Source organism: Lucilia cuprina, chromosome 3 (assembly GCF_022045245.1).
Source record: "Lucilia cuprina isolate Lc7/37 chromosome 3, ASM2204524v1, whole genome shotgun sequence".
In the NCBI taxonomy this organism is placed as follows: Eukaryota; Metazoa; Arthropoda; class Insecta; order Diptera; family Calliphoridae; genus Lucilia; species Lucilia cuprina.
Genome location: NC_060951.1, coordinates 35,710,820 through 35,734,857, shown reverse-complemented (window position 1 = coordinate 35,734,857; position 24,038 = coordinate 35,710,820). Strand labels below are relative to the sequence as shown.

The 24,038-nt window shown below is 31.3% G+C and overlaps 2 protein-coding genes across 2 annotated transcripts in view; one reads left to right on the top strand and one right to left on the bottom strand.

Moving 5' to 3' along the window:
• The first annotated feature begins 1,383 nt into the window (after window positions 1–1,383).
• The window catches only part of LOC111675248 (nuclear speckle splicing regulatory protein 1), a 26,015-nt gene continuing 3,360 nt past the window's right edge, over window positions 1,384–24,038 (top strand). The window contains exons 1-2 of the mRNA XM_046947291.1: window positions 1,384–1,447; window positions 1,509–2,733. Of these exons, the coding sequence (XP_046803247.1) occupies window positions 1,437–1,447; window positions 1,509–2,700 (1,203 nt within the window). The 5' untranslated portion in view covers window positions 1,384–1,436 and the 3' untranslated portion in view covers window positions 2,701–2,733. The remainder of the gene's footprint in view (window positions 1,448–1,508; window positions 2,734–24,038) is intronic.
• On the bottom strand, window positions 5,107–5,833 carry LOC111675260 (uncharacterized protein DDB_G0271670-like). Its single transcript, XM_023435991.2, has 2 exons — window positions 5,825–5,833; window positions 5,107–5,757 (listed from the first exon to the last, which is right to left on the bottom strand). Exons 1-2 carry the CDS (start codon window positions 5,831–5,833, stop codon window positions 5,107–5,109), a joined length of 660 nt encoding a protein of 219 aa, XP_023291759.2.

Sequence of the window (24,038 nt, the reverse complement as noted above, 5' to 3'; positions counted from 1 at the left end):
TTGCGAAAATTTATTGAAGTTTTAAACGTTCTAGAAATTTTATTAAAAATCAAATTGAAATCAATATTTTTGGAAAACAGTTAACGGTATTTGTTATATTAGATTATCAGATAAAAAAAAACAGATTGTTTGTGATGAATTAGACCAAAAGATGCCTAAAAGACGATAGCATTTTATTTTTTTAGTAAAAATTGTATCTAAATTTAAATTTAAGAATTTTAAAGAAATACTGGACTTTTAATGGAAAACATCAGGAAGAGTAGGCTTTTTGGCCAAAAATTATTTTTTTTTATTTTTTTATAGTTTTTTATTTTTTTACACCCGTATTTATAAAAATATTAATCGCTTTCCATACAAAATTCCTACAATAAACTTTATTAATCATTTAGGAATATGGGGTTAATATTTAGTAAAAATATCATTCATATTAAATTTAATGGAAAAAGTAAAATTTTAATTAAAATTAAATTTTTTATGAAAAATTTCATTTATAACTAAAAATAAAGAAAATTTTATTTTATAATAACCCAAAATTTTGCCAAAAATAGGATTTTTAGAAAAAAAATATTTTCTGCAAAAAATATTTTATATCATATTATTTATCATATTTAGTATTTTTGGAATAAATAGAGATCTTTATGAAAAATCAATTTTTTAAGGAAATGCAAAATTTTTAGAAAAAAACCCAAATTTTAGTGAAAAATCCAACTTTTTAACTAAAAATTCTAAGTTTTAGAGAAAGTAATATTTATTTGCGAATTTAAAAGAAAAATTTAAATTAATAATTGAGTACATATTTATTTATTTCTACGATAATCCAATTTTAATGAAAAATTACAACTTTTTAGAAAAAACGTTGTTTTATGAAAATCTAATTTTTGTAAAATCAAATCTTTAGAAAAAAAACAAATTTAATGAAAATCTTAAATTTTTAATAAAAATTCTAATATTTTTGATAATATTTAGTTCTAATATTTTATTTAAGAGAAAAATAATGTATGTGAAACTGGAAACAAAAATATCCTAGATAAACATTTCAACGGGTTTCTGTTCTGCTAAAAAGTAATAATATGAAAAGTTGTAATTTTTCAAATACATCAATATTTTGGTGTTGATATAAAACTCCAAATCTATACTTACCTTCAAGATTAATTATTGAAACTAGTTTTTTAATGTATCTAATTGTTTTTCGACTTTTCCGTTCAAATAAATACCAACGTAAAAAAAAACTTTGATTAAAACTAATATAACAATATCAATTTCATCATATTTAGTTAATTTCCAAGAAAATATACTAAGTATTTACAGAAATGTACATTTTTGCTTTAAATTTTAAATCCCTCAACATTTCACTACTTATAAATACAACTCTATGTTAAATTAGTCTATAACAACTATGTAACAGCTGTACGGGCTTGTAAACAAGCAAAATCAAAATGTCTAAACAGTAAAAAATAATTTACTTTTATTTATTTTTTTCAAAAATTTATAATTTTTCTATTTTCCAGATATGGTCTGATACTTCCCGGCCAACAAAAGAAACAACCCACCCGTGAAGTATCGCGGGAGTTCACAAAACCCTCAATTTTTGATGAAAGCAGTTCGGAGTCTGATGAAAATGGACCGCCACAAATGCAAATGAAAAAGGCTCCCATTGGACCGAGTCTCATGGAAAAACGTAAAGCTAAGAATTTACAAGAAAAGGCCTTGGCAGAAGATCCCACCATTTTCCAATATGATGAACTATACGATGAAATGGAAAATAAGCGTGAAGAGGAAAAGCAAGTTAAAAGTAATGAACCCAAAAAGGCGCGATATATAACCAAACTTATGGAAACGGCGGAAAGACGCAAATTGGAAAATGAGCTGAGAGTCGAAAGACAAGTACAAAAAGAGCGTGAAGCTGAAGGAGAAGAATTTAAGGACAAAGAAAAGTTTGTTACCTCGGCTTATCGCAAGAAATTGGAAGAAATGCGCAAATTGGAGGAACAAAATAAACGAGATGACTATTTGGAGGCTATAGGTGATGTTACCAAACAAAAAGACTTAGATGGTTTCTATCGGCATCTGTATGAACAGAAAATGGGAACTTCGAAAGAAGTTAAAAAACCCGAGCTAAAACCAGAAGTAACAAATGCAGGAGATAGTGATGAGGAGGGAGTATCGTATAAACCAATTAAATCTGGCAAACCAACACAATCGAGAGCTTATCGCAAACGGCAAGCTTCCGATGAAGAAGAGGAAACTGAAAAGGATACTTCGATAAAAGAAGAAACAGAGAAAAAAGTACATTTAACCAATAATATAGATGCTGATTCTGATTTTAGCATAGATGACTCCTCCTCCTCCGAAGACGATAGTGATAATGAGGGTGATTCTAAAAAGAAAAAAGCTAAAATTACTAAAGATTTTACAACTCCAGAAGATTCGCAAATATCTAAAACTCCCTCCAATTCTATGGCTCTTAATTTGAAATCCCTTAAGCCGGAAGAACAAAAAGATAGTCAAATTGAAAAACCTAAAAAAGAAGAAGAGAAGCCGTTACCCATTCCTTCGGTGGAAATAGCTAAGGAAAATCTACCACCACCGAAACCTAAACGTGATAAAGCTGAAGTTTGGCGTAAACGTACGGTGGGTGAGGTGTACGTTGCAGCGGTACAAAGGTATTATGAACGTAAAGCTGCCAGAAATCAAGCATGAAATAAAATTTAAAGAAAAAAATCAAGATTTCAGGTAATTTTATTTATTTTTCTATATTTTTTCAACAAAATAAATATGTTTTAATGAATGGGGTTTTTCACAATTTTTTAATGTGTTTTAAACATATAAACACATGTTTTTCTATGATGGAATTTTTCAAAACAGGACCTTTAGATATTAGCACAATGTGCTAGAGTTTTGTTAACATATTTTTTCATATGACCAGAGAATATTTTAATAGTTTTAATTATTTTACAACCTTAATTATTTGTTCATATTTCGAATACAAATTGGAATTTTCAAAATTCTAAAATAATGGTTTTCTGATCCATAGTTTATATCTTTAAATCTTTTGAATTTAATTTCGAACATTCGAATATAATATTGTAATGCCTTCACTGATGAAATTTAGACTAAAGAAACTAGTTTTAATTTTTGAATATAAGTTAAAATTTTCGGAGTTTATTTTTGTTAGTATGTATTCAGTGATTTGATTTCGTGTTATATATAACATATGTATACATTAAGTTACATTGCGCCATCTATATTTCATTAAACACTAAAATGTACCCTTAGCAAAGACACTTATTAATTTTATATAACACTTACTACCAGATGACGCAGCTTTTGAGACATGCCTGTCTGAGAGTAGATATACAATCTGACCCTAGCTCCCATACAAACTCCCCTTCAGAAATCTGTCTTGATGGTCAAAATTCACACTATAACACTTTTAAATTTAACATAAACAACTTTGAAGTAGACGTGAATTCCAGTTCAGTTCTAGTTCAGTTCCAGTTCAGTTTTAGTTCAGTTCTAGTTCAGTTCTAGTTCAGTTCTAGTTCAGTTCTAGTTCAGTCCTAGTTCAGTTTTAGTTCAGTTCTAGTTCAGTTTTAGTTCAGTTCTAGTTCAGTTCTAGTTCAATTCTAGTTCAGTTCTATTTCAGTTCTACTTCAGTTCTAGTTCAGTCCTAGTTCAGTTGTAGTTCAGTCCTAGTTCAGTTGTAGTTCAGTTCTAATTCAGTTCTAGTTAAGTTCTAGTTAAGTTCTAGTTCAGTTCTAGTGCAGTTCTAGTTCAGTTCTAGTTCAGTTCTAGTTCAGTTCTAGTTCAGTTCTAGTTCAGTTCTAGTTCAGTTTTAGTTCAGTTCTAGTTCAGTTCTAGTTCAGTTCTAGTTCAGTTCTAGTTCAGTTTTAGTTCAGTTCTAGTTCAGTTCTAGTTCAGTTCTAGTTCAGTTATAGTTCTAGTTCAGTTCTAATTCAGTTCAGTTCTAGTTTAGTTATAGTTCAGATCTAGTTCAGTTCTAGTTCAGTTATAGTTCAGTTCCAGTTCAGTTCTAGTTCAGTTCTAGTTCAGTTCTAGTTCAGTTCTAGTTCAGTTCTAGTTCAGTTCTAGTTCAGTTCTAGTTCAGTTCTAGTTCAGTTCTAGTTCAGTCCTAGTTCAGTTCTAGTTCAGTTCTAGTTCAGTTCTAGTTTAGTTCTAATTCAGTTCTAGTTAAGTCCTAGTTCAGATCTAGTTCAGTTCTAGTTCAGTTCTAGTTCAGTTCTAGTTCAGTTCTGGTTCAGTTCTAGTTCAGTTCTAGTTCAGTTCTAGTTCAGTTCTAGTTCAGTTCTAGTTCAGTTCTAGTTCAGTTCTAGTTCAGTTCTAGTTCAGTTCTAGTTCAGTTCTAGTTCAGTTCTAGTTCAGTTCTATTTCAGTTCTAGTTCAGTTCTAGTTCAGACCTAGTTCAGTTTTAGTTCAGTTCCAGTTCATTTCTATTTCAGTTCTATTTCAGTTCTAGTTCAGTTCTAGTTCAGACCTAGTTCAGTTTTAGTTCAGTTCCAGTTCAGTTCTAGTTCAGTTCTAGTTCAGTTCTAGTTCTGTTCTAGTTCAGTTCTAGTTCAGTTCTAGTTCAGTTCTAGTTTAGTTCTAGTTCAGTTCTAGTTCAGTTCTAGTTCAGTTCTAGTTCAGTTCTAGTTCAGTTCTACTTCAGTTCTATTTCAGTTCTAGTTCAGTTCTAGTGTTAGTTCAGTTCTAGTTCAGTTTTAGTTCAGTTCTAGTTAAGTTCTAGTTCAGTTCTAGTTCTGTTCCAGTCCAGTTCTAGTTCAGTTCTAGTTCAGTTCTAGTTCAGTTCTAGTTCAATTCTAGTACAGTTCTAGTACAGTTCTAGTTCAGTTCTAGTTCAGTTCTAATTAAATTTATCTTATTTATTTATAAATCTTAATTCCGTATCCAATTCCTTTAATAAAACAATTTTGATTTGGTTTTAACATATACATAGTATATGTTTCTTGTTATATATACCGTATTCCCGTAATAATCAGATTTACAAATATTTGGCAGATATAGTAAATTTTATTAGTAGGGGAATACCAAACAATTTATTTAATGTAAATAAAAGGCACCAATTTCAAAGCAAATACAAGCGATCTAAGAACGACGTCTCCATGGTCTAAAAACGCCGCCACTTCCTACAGCACTAGTACTACTTGAACTACTACTAGCAGATGATGAAGATCCACCTAGAGATGACGAACTTGATGAGGATGCAGATGAACTTGAGGAAGAGTATATGGGTACATTATTGCTGTTGAAACCTTGAGCATTACCAAATATATTTGTATCATGATGATAACCGAACTTTGGACCCTCACGATGCTTATAACTTTCCTGTTTCATCATTTGATGTGATGAAATGCCACTAGCTGATTCACCACGAAAACCTCCATCACCACCGCCCATATGATGGCTGCCATACGAATGTGATTGGGGATTATAGCCATGATGACTATATTTTGTACTACCAGCTTTAAAGTTTGTACCATATAAATACTGATTTTCATGCGTAGATGGCAATGAACCATAATCTCCGCGAGGACCCGATGGTACATGTGGAACACCAACAGCTGACTGTTGCACCACTTGCTGTTGATTATTTATATTGATAATTGGTGAATTTTGATAATTCTCACCATGCAAACCATGACCATAAAGTTTGGAGTGAAGTCCATCTCGAATATTATGTAAAATTATGCCACACCACGAAGAACCCACAAGCGAGGCGAAAAATATTAAGTTTAACTAAAAATTAAACAAAAATAAAGTAATTAATTTTTGTTCTCAATATTAAATTTTTCGTTTAACTTACCACTTTCATTTTTTTAATTTTAAAATTTGTTATTAACTCTTAGAGTTTTAAATTGTAACTGTCTTAAGAATCCTTGAATTGTTTTACTATTTATACTAGAAACAGGTATAAATAATGGCAAACAAGGATTAGCTACAGGTATGTTAATTTGTTGGGTTTTTCCCTGCAAATGTTACGACAATTTGATCTGCTCATTTGTATTTATATGCCTTGTCTATTACCCAAATTATCTCTTATTTCTTGGAATTATGAATTTAAGTAATTTTAACGTATAAGTATATACAACGAAAAACCACATGACAAAATCACGCAGCTTTAATTAGTCAATGTGGATTCCCTTTGTAAATTTTAGTCATGTTTTAGGAAATTTTAGTTTTTATCTTAGGAAAACATGTTAAACATATGTGTGCATACGCATCTAATGGTTAAAGATTACACTCAAAGAAAAAAGTTAAAATGACTCCCCATTTTGTTTTCTAAGACGAAGAGTATTATAAGAGGTTTAATAATATTTCTTATTATACACCATATTAAGGAAGGAAAATACACAGAAAAGAATGAAGAAGTGACTTAATGCCTTCTATAGGAAAGAATAGGTTATCATTTCTATTCTAACTTATGGTTGTCTGGTTGCAGTTGCAGGTTTTGAATGGTTGGCTTATATCCGAGAGAAGTTTCACTCTCGCGGAGATCCTAGCGATCTGGAAAATGACGGAACTGATACGGAATCATATCGATCTGCGATCAGTTGCGATAATTGTTGTTGATAGTCAAGATGCTTTCAGTACCTTAGCTTGTTATACGGTACCTGCGCGCCTGGTTGTAGACTGTAGAAATGTCCTTAGGTTATGTGTGGCCTCCGGTAGGTTCGTGGTTAGTGTTCTAGTCCGGTAGACCGGAGGTGGTGGGTTCGATTCCCACCTGTGACACTGGTTAAGGAACGCACAACAGGCACCATATAGGCCTTTTGGTATTTCTTCGGATTTGATGTGTATACATCCTCATTTCAAATTAACTAACTAACTAGGGGTTCGGTGACAGGGCACTGTAATGTGTATGGTAATGATACCTTGATATATATGACAGGAAATGGATGGTAAAACCACCTATTTGTCATCACCTGTTTGTCACAGGTTGATATTCGAAAGATTCTTTAATTAATCCTGAAATAGTAGATTGGATTTCAAAACTTAAAAACGAAAATACTTATGGGACTGGATAGATACAGTCTAAGAATTCAGTTGGGATCTTTATCAGTAAAAGGGACACGAATGTTGAGCGCTTTGCGTGAACACCTTTCTTGACGGCCTTATTTCACGGTGGTCTTTTTCATCCACTGGGTAAACCTGAGGTCTGCCACGCGCCCTGAATCCTTCTATAAACAATTCTGATGGCAAATTTTTGTACATGGCTTTTCCGGTTCATGTACAAGCACTTTGCTGTACATGCCCCGTTGTGGAATGTGTGGGCTCAAACCCAATATACATTCCGACAAGGAAAAAGCAATCGCAAGAAGGAGAGACAAACCCAAACATCTGGTGAAATCAAACTTCCGGATATACCGGAAGGTGACCAACCTATTGATGACATGAAAAATTGTATTATTTAAAACCTCTTAAAGCATTCATTGACCTTTTAAAGCCCGCGATACCACTTTAGTGAGATGGCCCTGTTGTTTCGGCATCATATTTGGTAGTCCGAAATACCCAACAAAATGGATCAGGATCCCTCTTTTATGAACTGGTTGATGGACATTTAATCGCGTAGCATGTATCAATATATCCTGTTCAGATGGCAACAGTACAGAGAATCTTCCCCGAAGCGTAAAATGCAGACTCAAGAAAGTTTTTTACTAATTTCCTCAACAGTTCCATCTCCATGATCATAAAGATCTTTCCATGGGATGACAAGCAATCATTGAAAGCTAACCTGACAATTGCCCAGCATATTCCGGCATCCCACTATAAGACCGGTAAAAATACCGATCAGGTTTAGGAATGTATCAGGATGCCACCAAAACTCCAAACCCCTAATCTCATACGAAGACGGGGGAGTAGGAATTTTTCAAATATAATGACAACTGTTCAATAAACCATCCAACCAGATGGAATGCGAAAGTAGTGCCGAGTTGGGTTGGGGAGATATCGTGGGACCACTAGTTGGTAGAAAACCAATACTACGTTATGTTAAAAAAGCATACCTGTTCGAAGAGAGATTTATCCAACCTATTATGTAAAGGATATATCCGTCCTTAAACCAAAATTGTCTCTCCGCGATTTTGAGTATTAAACCACTACGTGATTTCACCAAGGTAATATGCCCCTGAGGGGAACTAAATGAAAATAGAATCTCAGACTGGCGAACTGGGGGAAATTGCGGGACTTAACCCTCGCAGTCTATTAGTTTTTTTTCAGTGAAATTAGTCACTTCGACTGGGCTATATAGAGGAAAAAGATCTTCATTTTCTTTTATTCTTTAAGTTAGGGTTGTATTGCACTGGGGAATTGGACCTGCTTCCGCTCATATACCTTCCTTCATTATCTTATTCTTTCTTGCATTGTTGTAGTATTCTGCTTCTCTGGTTTTGAATTTACATTCTTCGAAAGGAATTGCAATGGATCTTATGTTCTCCGAGTTGATATGCAATTATATGATATATAAACCTTCTTAACCTAAACGTAAGCACAATTTTTTCACTGTTAAGCTTAAACTCCAAGATATTTAAGATTTCTTTTCTTGAGTTTAAATCCAAAGATGTTCGAGTTTTAAAGTAAACTAGTAAATAACATCTCACTTACGTGTTTAGTTTACTTTTGTTTTTAAATTATACAATATTTTAAAGCTCAAACAAATTATTTAACTCAAGGACATGATTATCCTTATCATAAGTTTATGTTGCCTTTGTATTTACTTTGTTAAACATGTGCTTTTAATTTCCAAAGAAATTGTAAATTTAATGAGGGTATACTATCTCAATAAATATTTGTTGTTTTAAGTTTTAGGGAAACGTTACGTGCCAAAAGAAAGTGTAAAAGTTTAATAAATAATAAATGCATTATGATTGTGTCATAAACAAATGTTCATGATTTATCTTAATAAAAGGGTGCAGCAAGGATGTTAATCAGGATATTTAAATGGTCTTAAAGAAAGCGGTACCTGAAATTAAAGGAAAATTAAAGTCCCCCCAAGTTTGTTGGGTACAAATTTGTCCTCTCCAAGTATAAAATAGTTCAAGTGTAATGGAGCTGTAAACAAAAATCAGGTCATTAGTAAAATCATACGAATGTTGCTATAATATCAGCCTCCATTTTGTTTTTTTTCGCCTTAAATCTAAAAAGTCCTTGAATTAAGAGATAAACATGTGTTGAAATTATCCTTTAGAAATTCCTTAAAAACAAAAACTCTTACACTGATAATGAAATCAGGCAGTAAAATAAATGTACACAACAACAAAACTACTACTGTTCCACTTTTTTCTCAAAAACAAAAAAAATATTTATTTCCACGTTGACAGTTAACTGTCAACTAAGTAGTAACCCAAAAGTACTACCAACAACAAAACTGCAACAATAACAACTTTAGGCAACAATTTAATAGAAAAAAAAACAACAATAAAAATCCACTAAATATTACTAAAGTGTAGTTATAGTATACTATGATCATCATCGTCATCAACAATACTTTTTAAAAGAATTTTCAAGTAAAATCCTTTTTTTGTTATCCTTATGTTAGATGAGATGATGGCGATGAAGGCAAAAATCTAGGTTGCTGGCACAACATTTTTTTGCAACCAAAAAAAAAAAAAAAATACAAAAACATAAGAAATAGTAACAACAACAAAACCTACAGGTACAATGTGAGTGCCGACTACCATTTTCATTTTTGTGCAAATGCATCGCAACAAACCAGGGCTGGAAAATTCGGAAATTTTTGTCAAAAAAAGTACTTACATGTTTACTGACTAGTAAGTAGGCAAATCCATTAGTCTATAGTCCTTAGTCTAGTCAATTAGATTAGATTAGTTAATAGTCTTTAGACTATTCAATAGTCCTTATACTAGTCCATAGAATAGTCAATAGTCCGTAGTCTAGTCCATAGACTTGCCAATAAAATAGACTAGTCCACAGATTATTCAATATACTGGTCCATAAACTAGTCTGTAAACTTCCATACACTTGTTAATAGTAATCGATAGAATCGTCACACAAACTACTCTCCACAGCAATCCATAGACTAATCAATAATTCACAGACTAGATAATACAGTAATCCATAGACTAATCTATCTAATGGTGAATAGTGTAATCCATAGACTGGTAAATAGATTGGCCATTGTCTTGCCCAAAGATAAATCAATAGACTTGTTCATATTCAGCCAAATTCTGTCAATTCATATTTAGCCAATAGAATCGAACAAAGACTAGCCAATAAGTTGCCTAATCGATGGAATATAATATAGACTAGTACATAGATTGATCAACAGGGTTGTCAATTAATTAGGTGGTAGTCTAGCCCACAGATGAGTCAATAGAGTAGTCCACAGATTATTCAATATACTGCTCCATAAACTAGTCTGTAGACTAGTCCATAGACTTGTTAATAGTAATCAATAGAATGGTCCCATAAACTACTCTCCAGAGCAGTCTATAGACTAACCAATGAGTAGTTAATAGACTAATCAAACACTGAATTCACAGACTAGTTAATACAGTAATCCATAGACTAATCTATCGAATGGTCCATAGTGTAGTCAATTGATTAGACCAATGGAACAGTCCATAGAATGCTCAATAGTCTTGTGCATAGATAAATCAATAGACTAGTTCATATTCAGCTAATTCATATTTAGCCAATAGAATAGACCAAAGACTAGCCAATAAGTTGCCTAATCAATCGAATAGTCTATAGACTAGTATATAGATTGATCAACAAAGTTGTCAATGAATTAGGTGGTAGTCTATCACACAGATCAGTCAATAGTGTAGTCCACAGACTATTCAATATACTGGTCCATAAACTAGTCTGTAGACTTCCATACACTTGATAATAGAATGGTCACACAAACTACTCTCCACAGAAGTCCATAGACTAATCAATAAAGTGGTTTATAGACTAACCAATGAGTAGTCAGTAGAGTAGTTAATAGACCAGTCAAAAACTGAATTCACAGATCAATCCGTATAATCTATGAAATGGTCCATAGTGTAGTCAATGATTAGGCAAATGGCTAGTACATAGAACCTATGAACCTATAGACTGGTTCAATACTCAATACTCTTGTCCATAGATATGCCAATAGACAAGTTCATATATTACTCTATAGACTACATACTGGTCTAATGGCTAGTCAATAGAATAGCCCATGGACCAGTCCATAGAATTCTCAATAGTCTTTTCCATATATAAGTCAATAGACTAGTGCATTAATTACTTAATAGACTGGATACTAGCCTAAAGGCTAAGTAATATAACGGTAAATTGACGAGTCCATTGATTACTACATAGACTGTTTCATGAACAAGTTGATAGTGTAGTCAATATACGTAAATAATTAAGAACTTTAAATGTTAAAATAGTACTTTTTCGAGAATAAAATGAAAGCAACAAATTCCAATTTTCCATGCCTGCAAAAAACTCTTATTTTCCTCACGTAAAAGCAAAAAAAACAAACAAACCATACTCACTACAACAAAAATCAACCATCAAGTATTTATGTTGCAGTTTTAACAGGCAACAACAAGCAGCAAAACAAAAACAGCAATATAATATAAAAACATTTATAATTGTTGTTGCTGTTGTTACGGTTGATGTTGTCACATTTATTTCATTTGATGTTTTATTGTTGACTGCTGTTGACTGTTATTTTTTTCATCGTACTCTTTCTCCCTCTTCTTTACACTTTCAGTTTTGAGTTTTTCAACTAAAGTTACCGTTATATACCAGCTGCTGCTGTTTGTGCAGTGATTTTTGTTATTGTTGTCTGTTTTGTTACGTGTCCATGTTGTTGTTGCTGTTGGTTTTGGCTGAATTATTTTCATTTTCACTAGAGTATTTATTTGTTCTTTGCAATTTAATGAGTCGCAGTGGTGTTGTTATTGGTTGGTTGGGTGCTGTTTGTTGTTGTTGTTTTTCCTCTCCTCTTGTTCAAGATAATTATGATGGTGCTGTTGATGACAATAATGATGTATGATTTGTTGATTTTTTTGCATTTTTTTCATTTTGTCAGGACATTGCAGATTTATTTGGTCTTTGTTGTTGTATTATTATTTTGTTTTCAATTAAAAACAGTCTTGATTAAGGGGAAAAGGAGTCGTTTTGTATTATAATGAGAAATCTTTATAATATTTTAAGCAATTTTTTTATTATGAAGTGCATTAAACAATTTCTTTAAATTCCTTGCATAATTAATTTTGTTTTGTAATTTATATTTTAATTTTGACATTTGGCATATAAAGTAGATCAGCAGTTATTCGAATTAAATTATTAAGAAAATGTTAAGACATTTTATTTGGAAAACATTAAGACATTTCCATAGAAAATTTTAAGACGTCTTAAACTCGTCAGGAGTCATCCTATGCCTAAAATTCAGGTCATACAGCTCTCCCATGAACCGGAGTAATTTCCGGATGAACTCGCTGCACCACCACCTTTGGACCGAACTTATTCACCGATACTTCATATCCGAATTGCCACACTAATGACACTTTGCTGGGCCGACGTCGTAAGACAAGGTTCAGCAAAGTGAAGTGGTGGACTCGTGAGCTGGATCTAATGCAAAGATCTGCCAGGCGTCTCCGGAAGCGATTCCAAAGAGCCAGACTCACTAACGCGGAGGATTTAGTTTAGCGCAAAGCTGACTATCTTTCGTCCTCACGTACGTATAAGGACATGACAATTAGAGTGATAGAGGACGAGTAGAGAGACTTCGTACGGGACAACAGAGATGACCCTTTGGGTGCGGGAAGAAGTAGACATGAGGACTTGAGATCCCTTCATGTTGGCGATACTGTATTGTCAACATGGGGGGATTGTATGAGCCTTCTGTTGGGTGTTTTCTTTCTTCGTGAGGAGAATGCTGTTCCAAAATGTTAAAATATTTTCATAGAAAATGTTTAGACATTTTCGTAAAAAATGTTAAGACATTTACATAGAAAATGTTAAGACATTTTCATAGAAAATGTTAAGACATTTTCATAGAAAATGTTAAGACATTTTCATAGAAAATGTTAAGACATTTTCATAGAAAATGTTAAGACATTTTCATAGAAAATGTTAAGACATTTTCTTAGAAAATGTTAAGACATTTTCATAGAAAATGTTAAGACATTTTCATAGAAAATGTTAAGACATTTTCATAGAAAATGTTAAGACATTTTCATAGAAAATGTTAAGACATTTTCATAGAAAATGTTAAGACATTTTCATAGAAAATGTTAAGACATTTTCATAGAAAATGTTAAGACATTTTCATAGAAAATGTTAAGACATTTTCATAGAAAATGTTAAGACATTTTCATAGAAAATGTTAAGACATTTTCATAGAAAATGTTAAGACATTTTCATAGAAAATGTTAAGACATTTTCATAGAAAATGTTAAGACATTTTCATAGAAAATGTTAAGACATTTTCATAGAAAATGTTAAGACATTTTCATAGAAAATGTTAAGACATTTTCATAGAAAATGTTAAGACATTTTCATAGAAAATGTTAAGACATTTTCATAGAAAATGTTAAGACATTTTCATAGAAAATGTTAAGACATTTTCATAGAAAATGTTAAGACATTTTCATAGAAAATGTTAAGACATTTTCATAGAAAATGTTAAGACATTTTCATAGAAAATGTTAAGACATTTTCATAGAAAATGTTAAGACATTTTCATAGAAAATGTTAAGACATTTTCATAGAAAATGTTAAGACATTTTCATAGAAAATGTTAAGACATTTTCATAGAAAATGTTAAGACATTTTCATAGAAAATGTTAAGACATTTTCATAGGAAATGTTAAGACATTTTCATAGGAAATGTTAAGACATTTTCATAGGAAATGTTAAGACATTTTCATAGAAAATGTTAAGACATTTTCATAGAAAATGTTAAGACATTTTCATAGAAAATGTTAAGACATTTTCATAGAAAATGTTAAGACATTTTCATAGAAAATTTCTTATTTCAAGACATTTTCATAGAAAATGTTAAGACATTTTCATAGAAAATGTTAAGACATTTTCATAGAAAATGTTAAGACATTTTCATAGAAAATGTTAAGACATTTTCATAGAAAATGTTAAGACATTTTCATAGAAAATGTTAAGACATTTTCATAGAAAATTTTAAGACATTTTCATAGAAAATGTTAAGACATTTTCATAGAAAATGTTAAGACATTTTCATAGAAAATGTTAAGACATTTTCATAGAAAATGTTAAGACATTTTCATAGAAAATGTTAAGACATTTTCATAGAAAATGTTAAGACATTTTCATAGAAAATGTTAAGACATTTTCATAGAAAATGTTAAGACATTTTCATAGAAAATGTTAAGACATTTTCATAGAAAATGTTAAGACATTTTCATAGAAAATGTTAAGACATTTTCATAGAAAATGTTAAGACATTTTCATAGAAAATGTTAAGACATTTTCATAGAAAATGTTAAGACATTTTCATAGAAAATGTTAAGACATTTTCATAGAAATGTTAAGACATTTTCATAGAAAATGTTAAGACATTTTCATAGAAAATGTTAGGACATTTTCATAGAAAATGTTAAGACATTTTCATAGAAAATGTTAAGACATTTTCATAGAAAATGTTAAGACATTTTCATAGAAAATGTTAAGACATTTTTATAGAAAATGTTAAGACATTTTCATAGAAAATGTTAAGACATTTTCATAGAAAATGTTAAGACATTTTCATAGAAAATGTTAAGACAATTTCATAGAAAATGTTAAAAGATTTTCATAGAAAATATTAAGACATTTTCGTAGAATATTTTAAGACATTTTCATAGAAAATGTTAAGACGTTTTCATAGAAAATGTTAAGACGTTTTCATAGAAACTGTTAAGACGTTTTCATAGAAAATGTTAAGACATTTTCATAGAAAATGTTAAGACATGTTCATAGAAAATGTTAAGATGTTTTCCTGTCAACATATTTTCATTGCATAAGTTTTGTTAAGACATTTTCTGTTAAAACATTTAAAGTTTTCTTTTTAGATTGATTTTCTCTTTAAATTCTTTAACGTTTTGTCTTTATTATCATGCGCCATCATCATTCTCATAGCTTCACAACAAAATAAACTGGGCAAAGGACATCGACTTATAGTTCTTTTATAGCGAATAATTTAATTTTTTCTCAATTTTTTTTTTTTTTTTTTTTGTGAAATTTTTGTTGTTTGATAATGACAAAAATATGAACTGAATTAAACCAAACAGCAGATGAAAAATGGGCTTAAATACAAAAAAATTCTGCCATCATCGACATATTTCTTCAGGTTCCTTTGGGCACTTTCTCTCGGCCCCTCTGGCATTTTTCCTTCCTGCTGTAAAGAGTTGCTTTTCCTTACGCTCCTTCTGCCATCCTTTCGTTGATAATTTTTGTATTGTAAAGCAAAAAGTTGTTTTTATTTTGGAAAATAAGAAAAAAAACTGTTTATCGGTATTAAGTGAATGAGAGAGATTTAAAACCTACAATAACATCGAAAGTAAATGGATGGATAGATGGTTGGTTGTTTGGACAAATGGATGCATTATAGTTCTACTGTTGTCCACTACTTTTGGAACGGACAGACAGACGGACATAGTCATTGCTGGCTGTATTTTAAGTACATATTAGTATCAGTTGTTTTCGTTCAATTGAAAAGGATTATTGAATAAGCAACTACAACAAAAACAACATTAATATCAGTATCAATGATTCTTTTTTTTTTTTATTTTAATCCTTTCTTTCATTAGCGAAAAAATACATACATATATACAAATTTTACTTAAAGCCACACGAGAGCAAAAAAAAAACTAAAAAAATCATCAATAAAGAAAAAGTACTAAAAATGAAAACTTTTAACTATAATCTCTACTTCCTTGCCTCTCTCCTTCCATATCCTCCTTTATTTCTTGGACTTTGTGTTCATTTTAAACTACATATTTGGGCATTTTTATTTCCATTAAACAACTAGAAAACGAGCATAATATTTTCTAGGTTTTTAGATTAAATGGGGGATTTTAAACACATAGAAAAAGAAAAAAGAAGAACGAGGCATTAAGTTTTCATTACATTTGTTTTAGATTTATTAGAAAATTTAAAAGCACCAGCTAACAAAGAAATAAGAGTTTTTTTATTATAAATTTCATGTCAAATCAGTTGGGTTTTTAGCACAAATATTAAATGATTAAAAAAAGGAGAATATGTTTATAGAGAGGTTCATATGTGCCACTAAACTAAATAGAAATAAAATTAACGTTTTGTCAAGATTTGAATGAAATATATTCAAAATTCAGTTTTAGTTCAGTTCTAGTTCAGTTCTAGTTCAGTTCTAGTTCAGTTCTAGTTCAGTTCTAGTTCAGTTCTAGTTCAGTTCTAGTTCAGTTCTAGTTCAGTTCTAGTTCAGTTCTAGTTCAGTTCTAGTTTAGTTCTAGTTCAGTTCTAGTTCAGTTCTAGTTCAGTTCTAGTTCAGTTCTAGTTCAGTTCTAGTTCAGTTCTATTTCGTTCTAGTTCAGTTCTAGTTCAGTTCTAGTTCAGTTCAAGTTCAGTTCTAGTTCAGTTCTAGTTCAGTTCTAGTTCAGTTCTAGTTCAGTTCTAGTTCAGTTCTAGTTCAGTTCTAGTTCAGTTCTAGTTCAGTTTTAGTTCAGTTCTAGTTCAGTTCTAGTTCAGTTCTATTTCGGTTCTAGTTCAGTTCTAGTTCAGTTCTAGTTCAGTTCTAGTTCAGTTCTAGTTCAGTTCTAGTTCAGTTCTAGTTCAGTTCTAGTTCAGTTCTAGTTCAGTTCTAGTTCAGTTCTAGTTCAGTTCTAGTTCAGTTCTAGTTCAGTTCTAGTTCAGTTCTAGTTCAGTTCTAGTTCAGTTCTAGTTCAGTTCTAGTTCAGTTCTAGTTCAGTTCTAGTTCAGTTCTAGTTCAGTTCTAGTTCAGTTCTAGTTCAGTTCTAGTTCAGTTCTAGTTCAGTTCTAGTTCAGTTTAGTTCAGTTCTAGTTCAGTTCTAGTTCAGTTCTAGTTCAGTTCTAGTTCAGTTCTAGTTCAGTTCTAGTTCAGTTCTAGTTCAGTTCTAGTTCAGTTCTAGTTCAGTTCTAGTTCAGTTCTAGTTCAGTTCTAGTTCAGTTCTAGTTCAGTTCTAGTTCAGTTCTAGTTCAGTTCTAGTTCAGTTCTAGTTCAGTTCTAGTTCAGTTCTAGTTCAGTTCTAGTTCAGTTCTAGTTCAGTTCTAGTTCAGTTCTAGTTCAGTTCTAGTTCAGTTCTAGTTCAGTTCTAGTTCAGTTCTAGTTCAGTTCTAGTTCAGTTCTAGTTCAGTTCTAGTTCAGTTCTAGTTCAGTTCTAGTTCAGTTCTAGTTCAGTTCTAGTTCAGTTCTAGTTCAGTTCTAGTTCAGTTCTAGTTCAGTTCTAGTTCAGTTCTAGTTCAGTTCTAGTTCAGTTCTAGTTCAGTTCTAGTTCAGTTCTAGTTCAGTTCTAGTTCAGTTCTAGTTCAGTTCTAGTTCAGTTCTAGTTCAGTTCTAGTTCAGTTCTAGTTCAGTTCTAGTTCAGTTCTAGTTTAGTTCTAGTTCAGTTCTAATTCAGTTCTAGTTCAGTTCTAGTTCAGTTCTAGTTCAGTTCTAGTTCAGTTCTAGTTCAGTTCTAGTTCAGTTCTAGTTCAGTTCTATCTTAACATTATCTATGAAAATGTCTTAACATTTTCTATGACAATGTCTTAACATCTTCTTTCAAAATATCTTAAGATTTTCTTTGAAGATTTTTTTATAAATGTCAACATTTTGTCTTAATATTTTCGATGAGAATGTTTTAATATTTTTTATACATTTTATTTGAAAATGCCTTTACATTTCTGTGTAAAAGTGTTCTTAATTGTTTTTTTATTCTTAAATTTTGACCTGCTGATCTAGAAACACAAACCTGGTGGTGACATCTTGTGTGTGACAAATAGTATATTGTTTAACATCCTTAAATCCATATAAATTTCTTTCGATATATCCATTTAAATTGACCCAATTCTATATAGAAAGAGAGAGTTGAATTTATTTAAATTGTTCATTAATGAAATTAATGTTTAATTAACATTTAAATGACATTTTAACAGAGTAACAGTTTTTTCTACAAATCAATTTTCTGTCGGCCACAATTGTTTATTTTTCTGTCTCTCATAAAACATTTCACAGCAGTTGGAGACATAATTTTAGCAATATGTTTTAAGATAAAAGGCTGAAATTAATAAATTTAGTTTAGTAATTCCACAAGGATAAAGGACATGCATGTATTATTATCAAAATATGCATTTGCTATATGTTTATATTCCTAAAAATTATGTTAGTTTTTGTCCTGCTTTGACTTTTTTCAAATTGTGCTCAACCTCAATTTTATTAAATCCAGCCTACATTAAACTATTGGTCTCTTTGTGATACTTTAAGTGTGACAGAGACATTTCGTACATTTCATTTAATTTTACTGTAAACTTTATATTGTTAATTTACAAAAGTCTGTAGACAAGTGAAAGTGTTTGTATTGTATGTTCATGTCATTCGTTCAAACAAATATTGGAGTTGTTGTTCCAGACTATGTGGGTTTTTAGTGTGACTATTTAGGATTTGACAAGATGTTTATCGGACTACAAAGTTAAATTATACAATGTAGTAAATAATTTATGTATTAGAAAATTGATTGACATTGTAATGCAATTAACAAGGAACTTTTTATCAACATGAACTATCGATTACAAAATTGTTAATGACAACAAAGGCAAAAGAAGAAAAAACGAACATTAATAAAGATTAAAGATTTCAAAGTCAAAATGCAAATAGAAGCAATGAAAATAATGAAAATACTTTGAAAATAAAATTAAACATCATTTCTAGCAGTTTGGATGTCATGATATTTTCATGTTTTGATGTCCGAATATTATCAAAGAAAATGTATTTACGTCCAGACATTTAAATAGAAAATGTTTTAGTTCTAGTTCTGGCTCGGTACTAGATTAATTCCAATTCCGTTCTAGTTTATTGCTAGTTCTGTTCAGTTACAGCTCAGTTCAGTTCTGGTTAAGTTCTAATTCAGTTCTAGTTAAGTTCTAGTTCAGATCTAGTTAAGTTCTAGTTCAGTTCTAGTTCAGTTCTAGTTCAGTTCTAGTTCAGTTCTAGTTCAGTTCTAGTTCAGTTCTAGTTCAGTTCTAGTTCAGTTCTAGTTCAGTTCTAGTTCAGTTCTAGTTCATTTCTAGTTCAGTTCTAGTTCAGTTCTAGTTCAATTCTAGTTCAGTTCTAGTTTAGTTCTAGTTCAGTTCTACTTCAGTTCTAATTTAGTTCTAGTTCAGTTCTAGTTCAGTTCTAGTTCAGTTCTAGTTCAGTTCTAGTTCAGTTCTAGTTCAGTTCTAGTTCAGTTCTAGTTCAGTTCTAGTTCAGTTCTAGTTCAGTTCTAGTTCAGTTCTAGTTCAGTTCTAGTTCAGTTCTAGTTCAGTTCTAGTTCAGTTCTAGTTCAGTTCTAGTTCAGTTCTAGTTCAGTTCTAGTTCAGTTCTAGTTCAGTTCTAGTTTAGTTCTAGTTCAGTTCTAGTTCAGTTCTAGTTTAGTTCTAGTTTAGTTCTAGTTTAGTTCTAGTTCAGTTTTAGTTCAGTACTAATTCAGTACTAGTTCAGATCTAGTTCAGTTCTAGTTCAGTTCTAGTTCAGTTCTAGTTCAGTTCTAGTTCAGTTCTACTTCAGTTCTAGTTCAGTTCTAGTTCAGTTCTAGTTCAGTTCTAGTTCAGTTCTAGTTCAGTTCTAGTTCAGTTTAGTTCAGTTCTAGTTCAGTCTAGTTCAGTTCTAGTTCAGTTCTAGTTCAGTTCTAGTTCAGTTCTAGTTCAGTTCTAGTTCAGTTCTAGTTCAGTTCTAGTTCAGTTCTAGTTCTGTTCTAGTTCAGTTCTAGTTCAGTTCTAGTTCAGTTCTAGTTCAGTTCTAGTTCAGTTCTTGTTCAGTTCTAGTTCAGTTCTAGTTCAGTTCTAGTTCAGTTCTAGTTCAGTTCTAGTTCAGTTCTAGTTCAGTTCTAGTTCAGTTCTAGTTCAGTTCTAGTTCAGTTCTAGTTCAGTTCTAGTTCAGTTCTAGTTCAGTTCTAGTTCAGTTCTAGTTCAGTTCTAGTTCAGTCTAGTTCAGTTCTAGTTCAGTTCTAGTTCAGTTCTAGTTCAGTTCTAGTTCAGTTCTAGTTCAGTTCTAGTTCAGTTCTAGTTCAGTTCTAGTTCAGTTCTAGTTCAGTTCTAGTTCAGTTCTAGTTCAGTTCTAGTTCAGTTCTAGTTCAGTTCTAGTTCAGTTCTAGTTCAGTTCTAGTTCAGTTCTAGTTCAGTTCTAGTTCAGTTCTAGTTCAGTTCTAGTTCAGTTCTAGTTCAGTTCTAGTTCAGTTCTAGTTTAGTTTAGTTCAGTTCTAGTTCAGTTCTAGTTCAGTTCTAGTTCAGTTCTAGTTCAGTTCTAGTTCAGTTCTAGTTCTAGTTCAGTTCTAGTACAGTTCTAGTTCAGTTCTAGGTCAGTTCTATTTCAGTTCTATTTCAGTTCTAGTTCAGTTCTAGTTCAGTTCTAGTTCAGTTCTAGTTCAGTTCTAGTTCAGTTCTAGTTCAGTTCTAGTTCAGTTCTAGTTCAGTTCTAGTTCAGTTCTAGTTCAGTTTTAGTTCTAGTTCTAGTTCAGTTCTAGTTCAGTTCGAGTTCAGTTCTAGTTCAGTTCTAGTTCAGTTCTAGTTCAGTTCTAGTTCAGTTCTAGTTCAGTTTTAGTTCAGTTCTAGTTCAGTTCTAGTTCAGTTCTAGTTCAGTTCTAGTTCAGTTCTAGTTCAGTTATAGTTCAGTTCTAGTTCAGTTCTAGTTCAGTTCTATTTCAGTTCTAGTTCTAGTTCAGTTCTAGTTCAGTTCCAGTTCAGTTCTAGTTCAGTTCTAGTTCAGTTCTAGTTCAGTTCTAGTTCAGTTCCAGTTCAGTTCTAGTTCAGTTCTAGTTCAGTTCTAGTTCAGTTCTAGTTCAGTTATAGTTCAGTTCTAGTTCAGTTCTATTTCAGTTCTAGTTCTAGTTCAGTTCTAGTTCTAGTTTAGTTCTAGTTCAGTTCCAGTTCAGTTCTAGTTCAGTTCTAGTTCAGTTCTAGTTCAGTTCTAGTTCAGTTCTAGTTCAGTTCTAGTTCAGTTCTAGTTCAGTTCTAGTTCAGTTCTAGTTCAGTTCTAGTTCAGTTATAGTTCAGTTATAGTTCAGTTCTAGTTCAGTTCTAGTTCAGTTCTATTTCAGTTCTAGTTCTAGTTCAGTTCTAGTTCTAGTTCAGTTCTAGTTCAGTTCCAGTTCAGTTCTAGTTCAGTTCTGATTGCAATTCGTTTAATTTAATTTGTTTTTTTTCTCCATAAGAATCCTTAATATTTTATCAACCATTTCATAATCATCATTATCATCAGCTGCTGCCGCATGACATCCATAACCAAAAAAGAAAATGAAATCAGCAGAATTATATTTCTAAACATTCAAAACTCCAATGTGTCTTACGGCTGTAAGTTTTCTCTTTATATTTGTTTTAACTATTTTTTTCTTAAACGCTTCAGTTGATTTTATGCAACATCGTTTCAGCACTTGTTCTTTAAGTTCTTTTTGTCATTTAGAACTACATATAGAGAGATCGACCCACTTCTACTGCTTCTTACACACATCCCCACACTACTACTCCACGTATCACTTACACAGACAAGGACAATGCGCCACATCATTTTTGAAACGGAAATGCAAATCAAAAATAAACAAACAAAAAATGGTAACACAACAACAAAGAACATCACAAATATGCTGAAAAATAAAACCAAAAAAATAAAAGTGCTGCGAAATAAATTATTGTTTATTTTATTTTAAGTTTCAACTAGAGAATATAACGAGTTGAGTGCGGATTTTGTAGAAAAGTTACTTTAAAAAATGAAGAAACTGAATTAAATCCTAATGAATGTTGAATCGCAATTAAGAGATTGAAGGCATTTCTATATATATAACTGAACTAGAACTGAACTAGAACTGAACTAGAACTGAACTAGAACTGAACTAGAACTGAACTAGAACTGAACTAGAACTGAACTAGAACTGAACTAGAACTGAACTAGAACTGAACTAGAACTGAACTAGAACTGAACTAGAACTGAACTAGAACTGAACTAGAACTGAACTAGAACTGAACTAGAACTGAACTAGAACTGAACTAGAACTGAATTAGAACTGAACTAGAACTAAACTAGAACCGAACTAGATCTGAACTAGAACTGAACTAGGGCTAAAACTGAACTAGAAAATTTTCTCTACTTTTTATAACTATTATTTTTCCGCCAAGTTAATATCCACAATAAGTTTATTCAAAGTTTAAATAATAAACTTAATTTATACAAAAATTTGTTAATAACAAATTACTCTAAAGTTTATTTAAATAGTTTAAGTAAAGTTTATGTTTACGAATTAATATTGAAACTTCTTCTACAAATAATCTTTAACACTTTTCTTCAACTGTTTAAAACTAAGTTATTTAACTACTCGTTTCCTGTCTCGAACCCTTAGTCGCCCACATAAATGACTAACTTTATAATGAACTTGTAATATTTTGAAAAAAACATATTTTTCTTTTGTTTCAATTCTTCGGCATTCACTTCAGTTTAGCTTTAAATTATTCGTTCTTATTAAGAGATTTTTTTGTTTTTGTTGTCGTTGTCATTCATGCCTCTTAATATCATTTCAAAAATTGCATTTTCAAAGTCATCCACTAACCAACCAATTCAGAGTACTTGTAAGTTATTATGATGACGGTGATGATAATGATGACAAGCACTATAATCATCTTTATATTGTGACCCCAACACTTGAGTTTAACTAACAACATTAATTTTGTCCAAGTGAGCCCTTCCTGTCCTGTAAGACTGCTGCCTCGCGTTCTCCTCTGCTTGTAAATACTTTGTCAGTTTCCACTTTTTTTGTTTCTTTAATTTTATTGCCTCCGAAGTTGACACGCGTTTGCTTGCAATATATTCTGAGGAAGAGTATGTACAAGGTGTTGATGTAGGTGTTGATGGTGTCGCTGTTGTTGTTTGGCACTGGCCTTTAACTGTATAATATTGCTAGATCGTGGATGTGCTGTCATAATCTTTTGGATGGCAAAGAAAAAAGTGTCAAGAAATTTATTCGTTTAGTATTTTTGCCATTTTATAGTCATTAGCAAGTCAAATAGGATTTGGATAAATGCATGTTAAAAAGTGTTTGCTATACAGTGGTAACAGAAAAGAAAATTGAAAGAAAATAACTATATAATCCCATTTTTAACTTTAGCTCCACTGTCTTTATCTATAATTTAAGAATAAAACATCACTTGAAAACTAATTGTAAAAGTCGTTTTTATACAATTTGTTATTGCTGTTGCAAATTTAAACAATTGCAACACCTGAAGTATTTTCCGTTCTTTTTGTCTATTTTTTCGTTTTTTTTTTTCTTTTTTTCATTCAACAAAAGGTAAACCTATTGCAATTCATGCTGATGTATGCCTTTTTATTACACCAAATCTTTTGTTTTAAATCACTAAACTGCTGCTTTCAATAACAATTTATATATTTTATTGATTGCGATTTAATAGAAATTGAAAAAGAACGAAAGGTCTAAACTTACATTTTCTTTGAAGGAAAAACAATAAATGTTGTTAATATAATAATGCTTAGGATCTCTTAACTCAAAGTGGCAGAACATTTTACTATTATTAGAGACGATAGGTTGTATAATATGCCATCAATTTGGAGAGTGTACTTAGAATTTATATTAATTTCTTTTCTGAGAAGAAATAAAAACATGTGGTCAACTTTGCTGTGAAATCAGTCTATGGTATAATCAATAGTATAGCCTATAGTATAGTGTAGTCTAGTATATAGTGTAGTCTATAGTCTAGCGTATAGTCTAGTCTATAGTGTCTATAGTCTAGTCTATAGTCTAGTCTATAGTCTAGTCTATAGTCTGGTCTATAGTCTAGCCTATAGTCTAGTCTATAGTCTAGTCTATAGTCTAGTCTATAGTCTA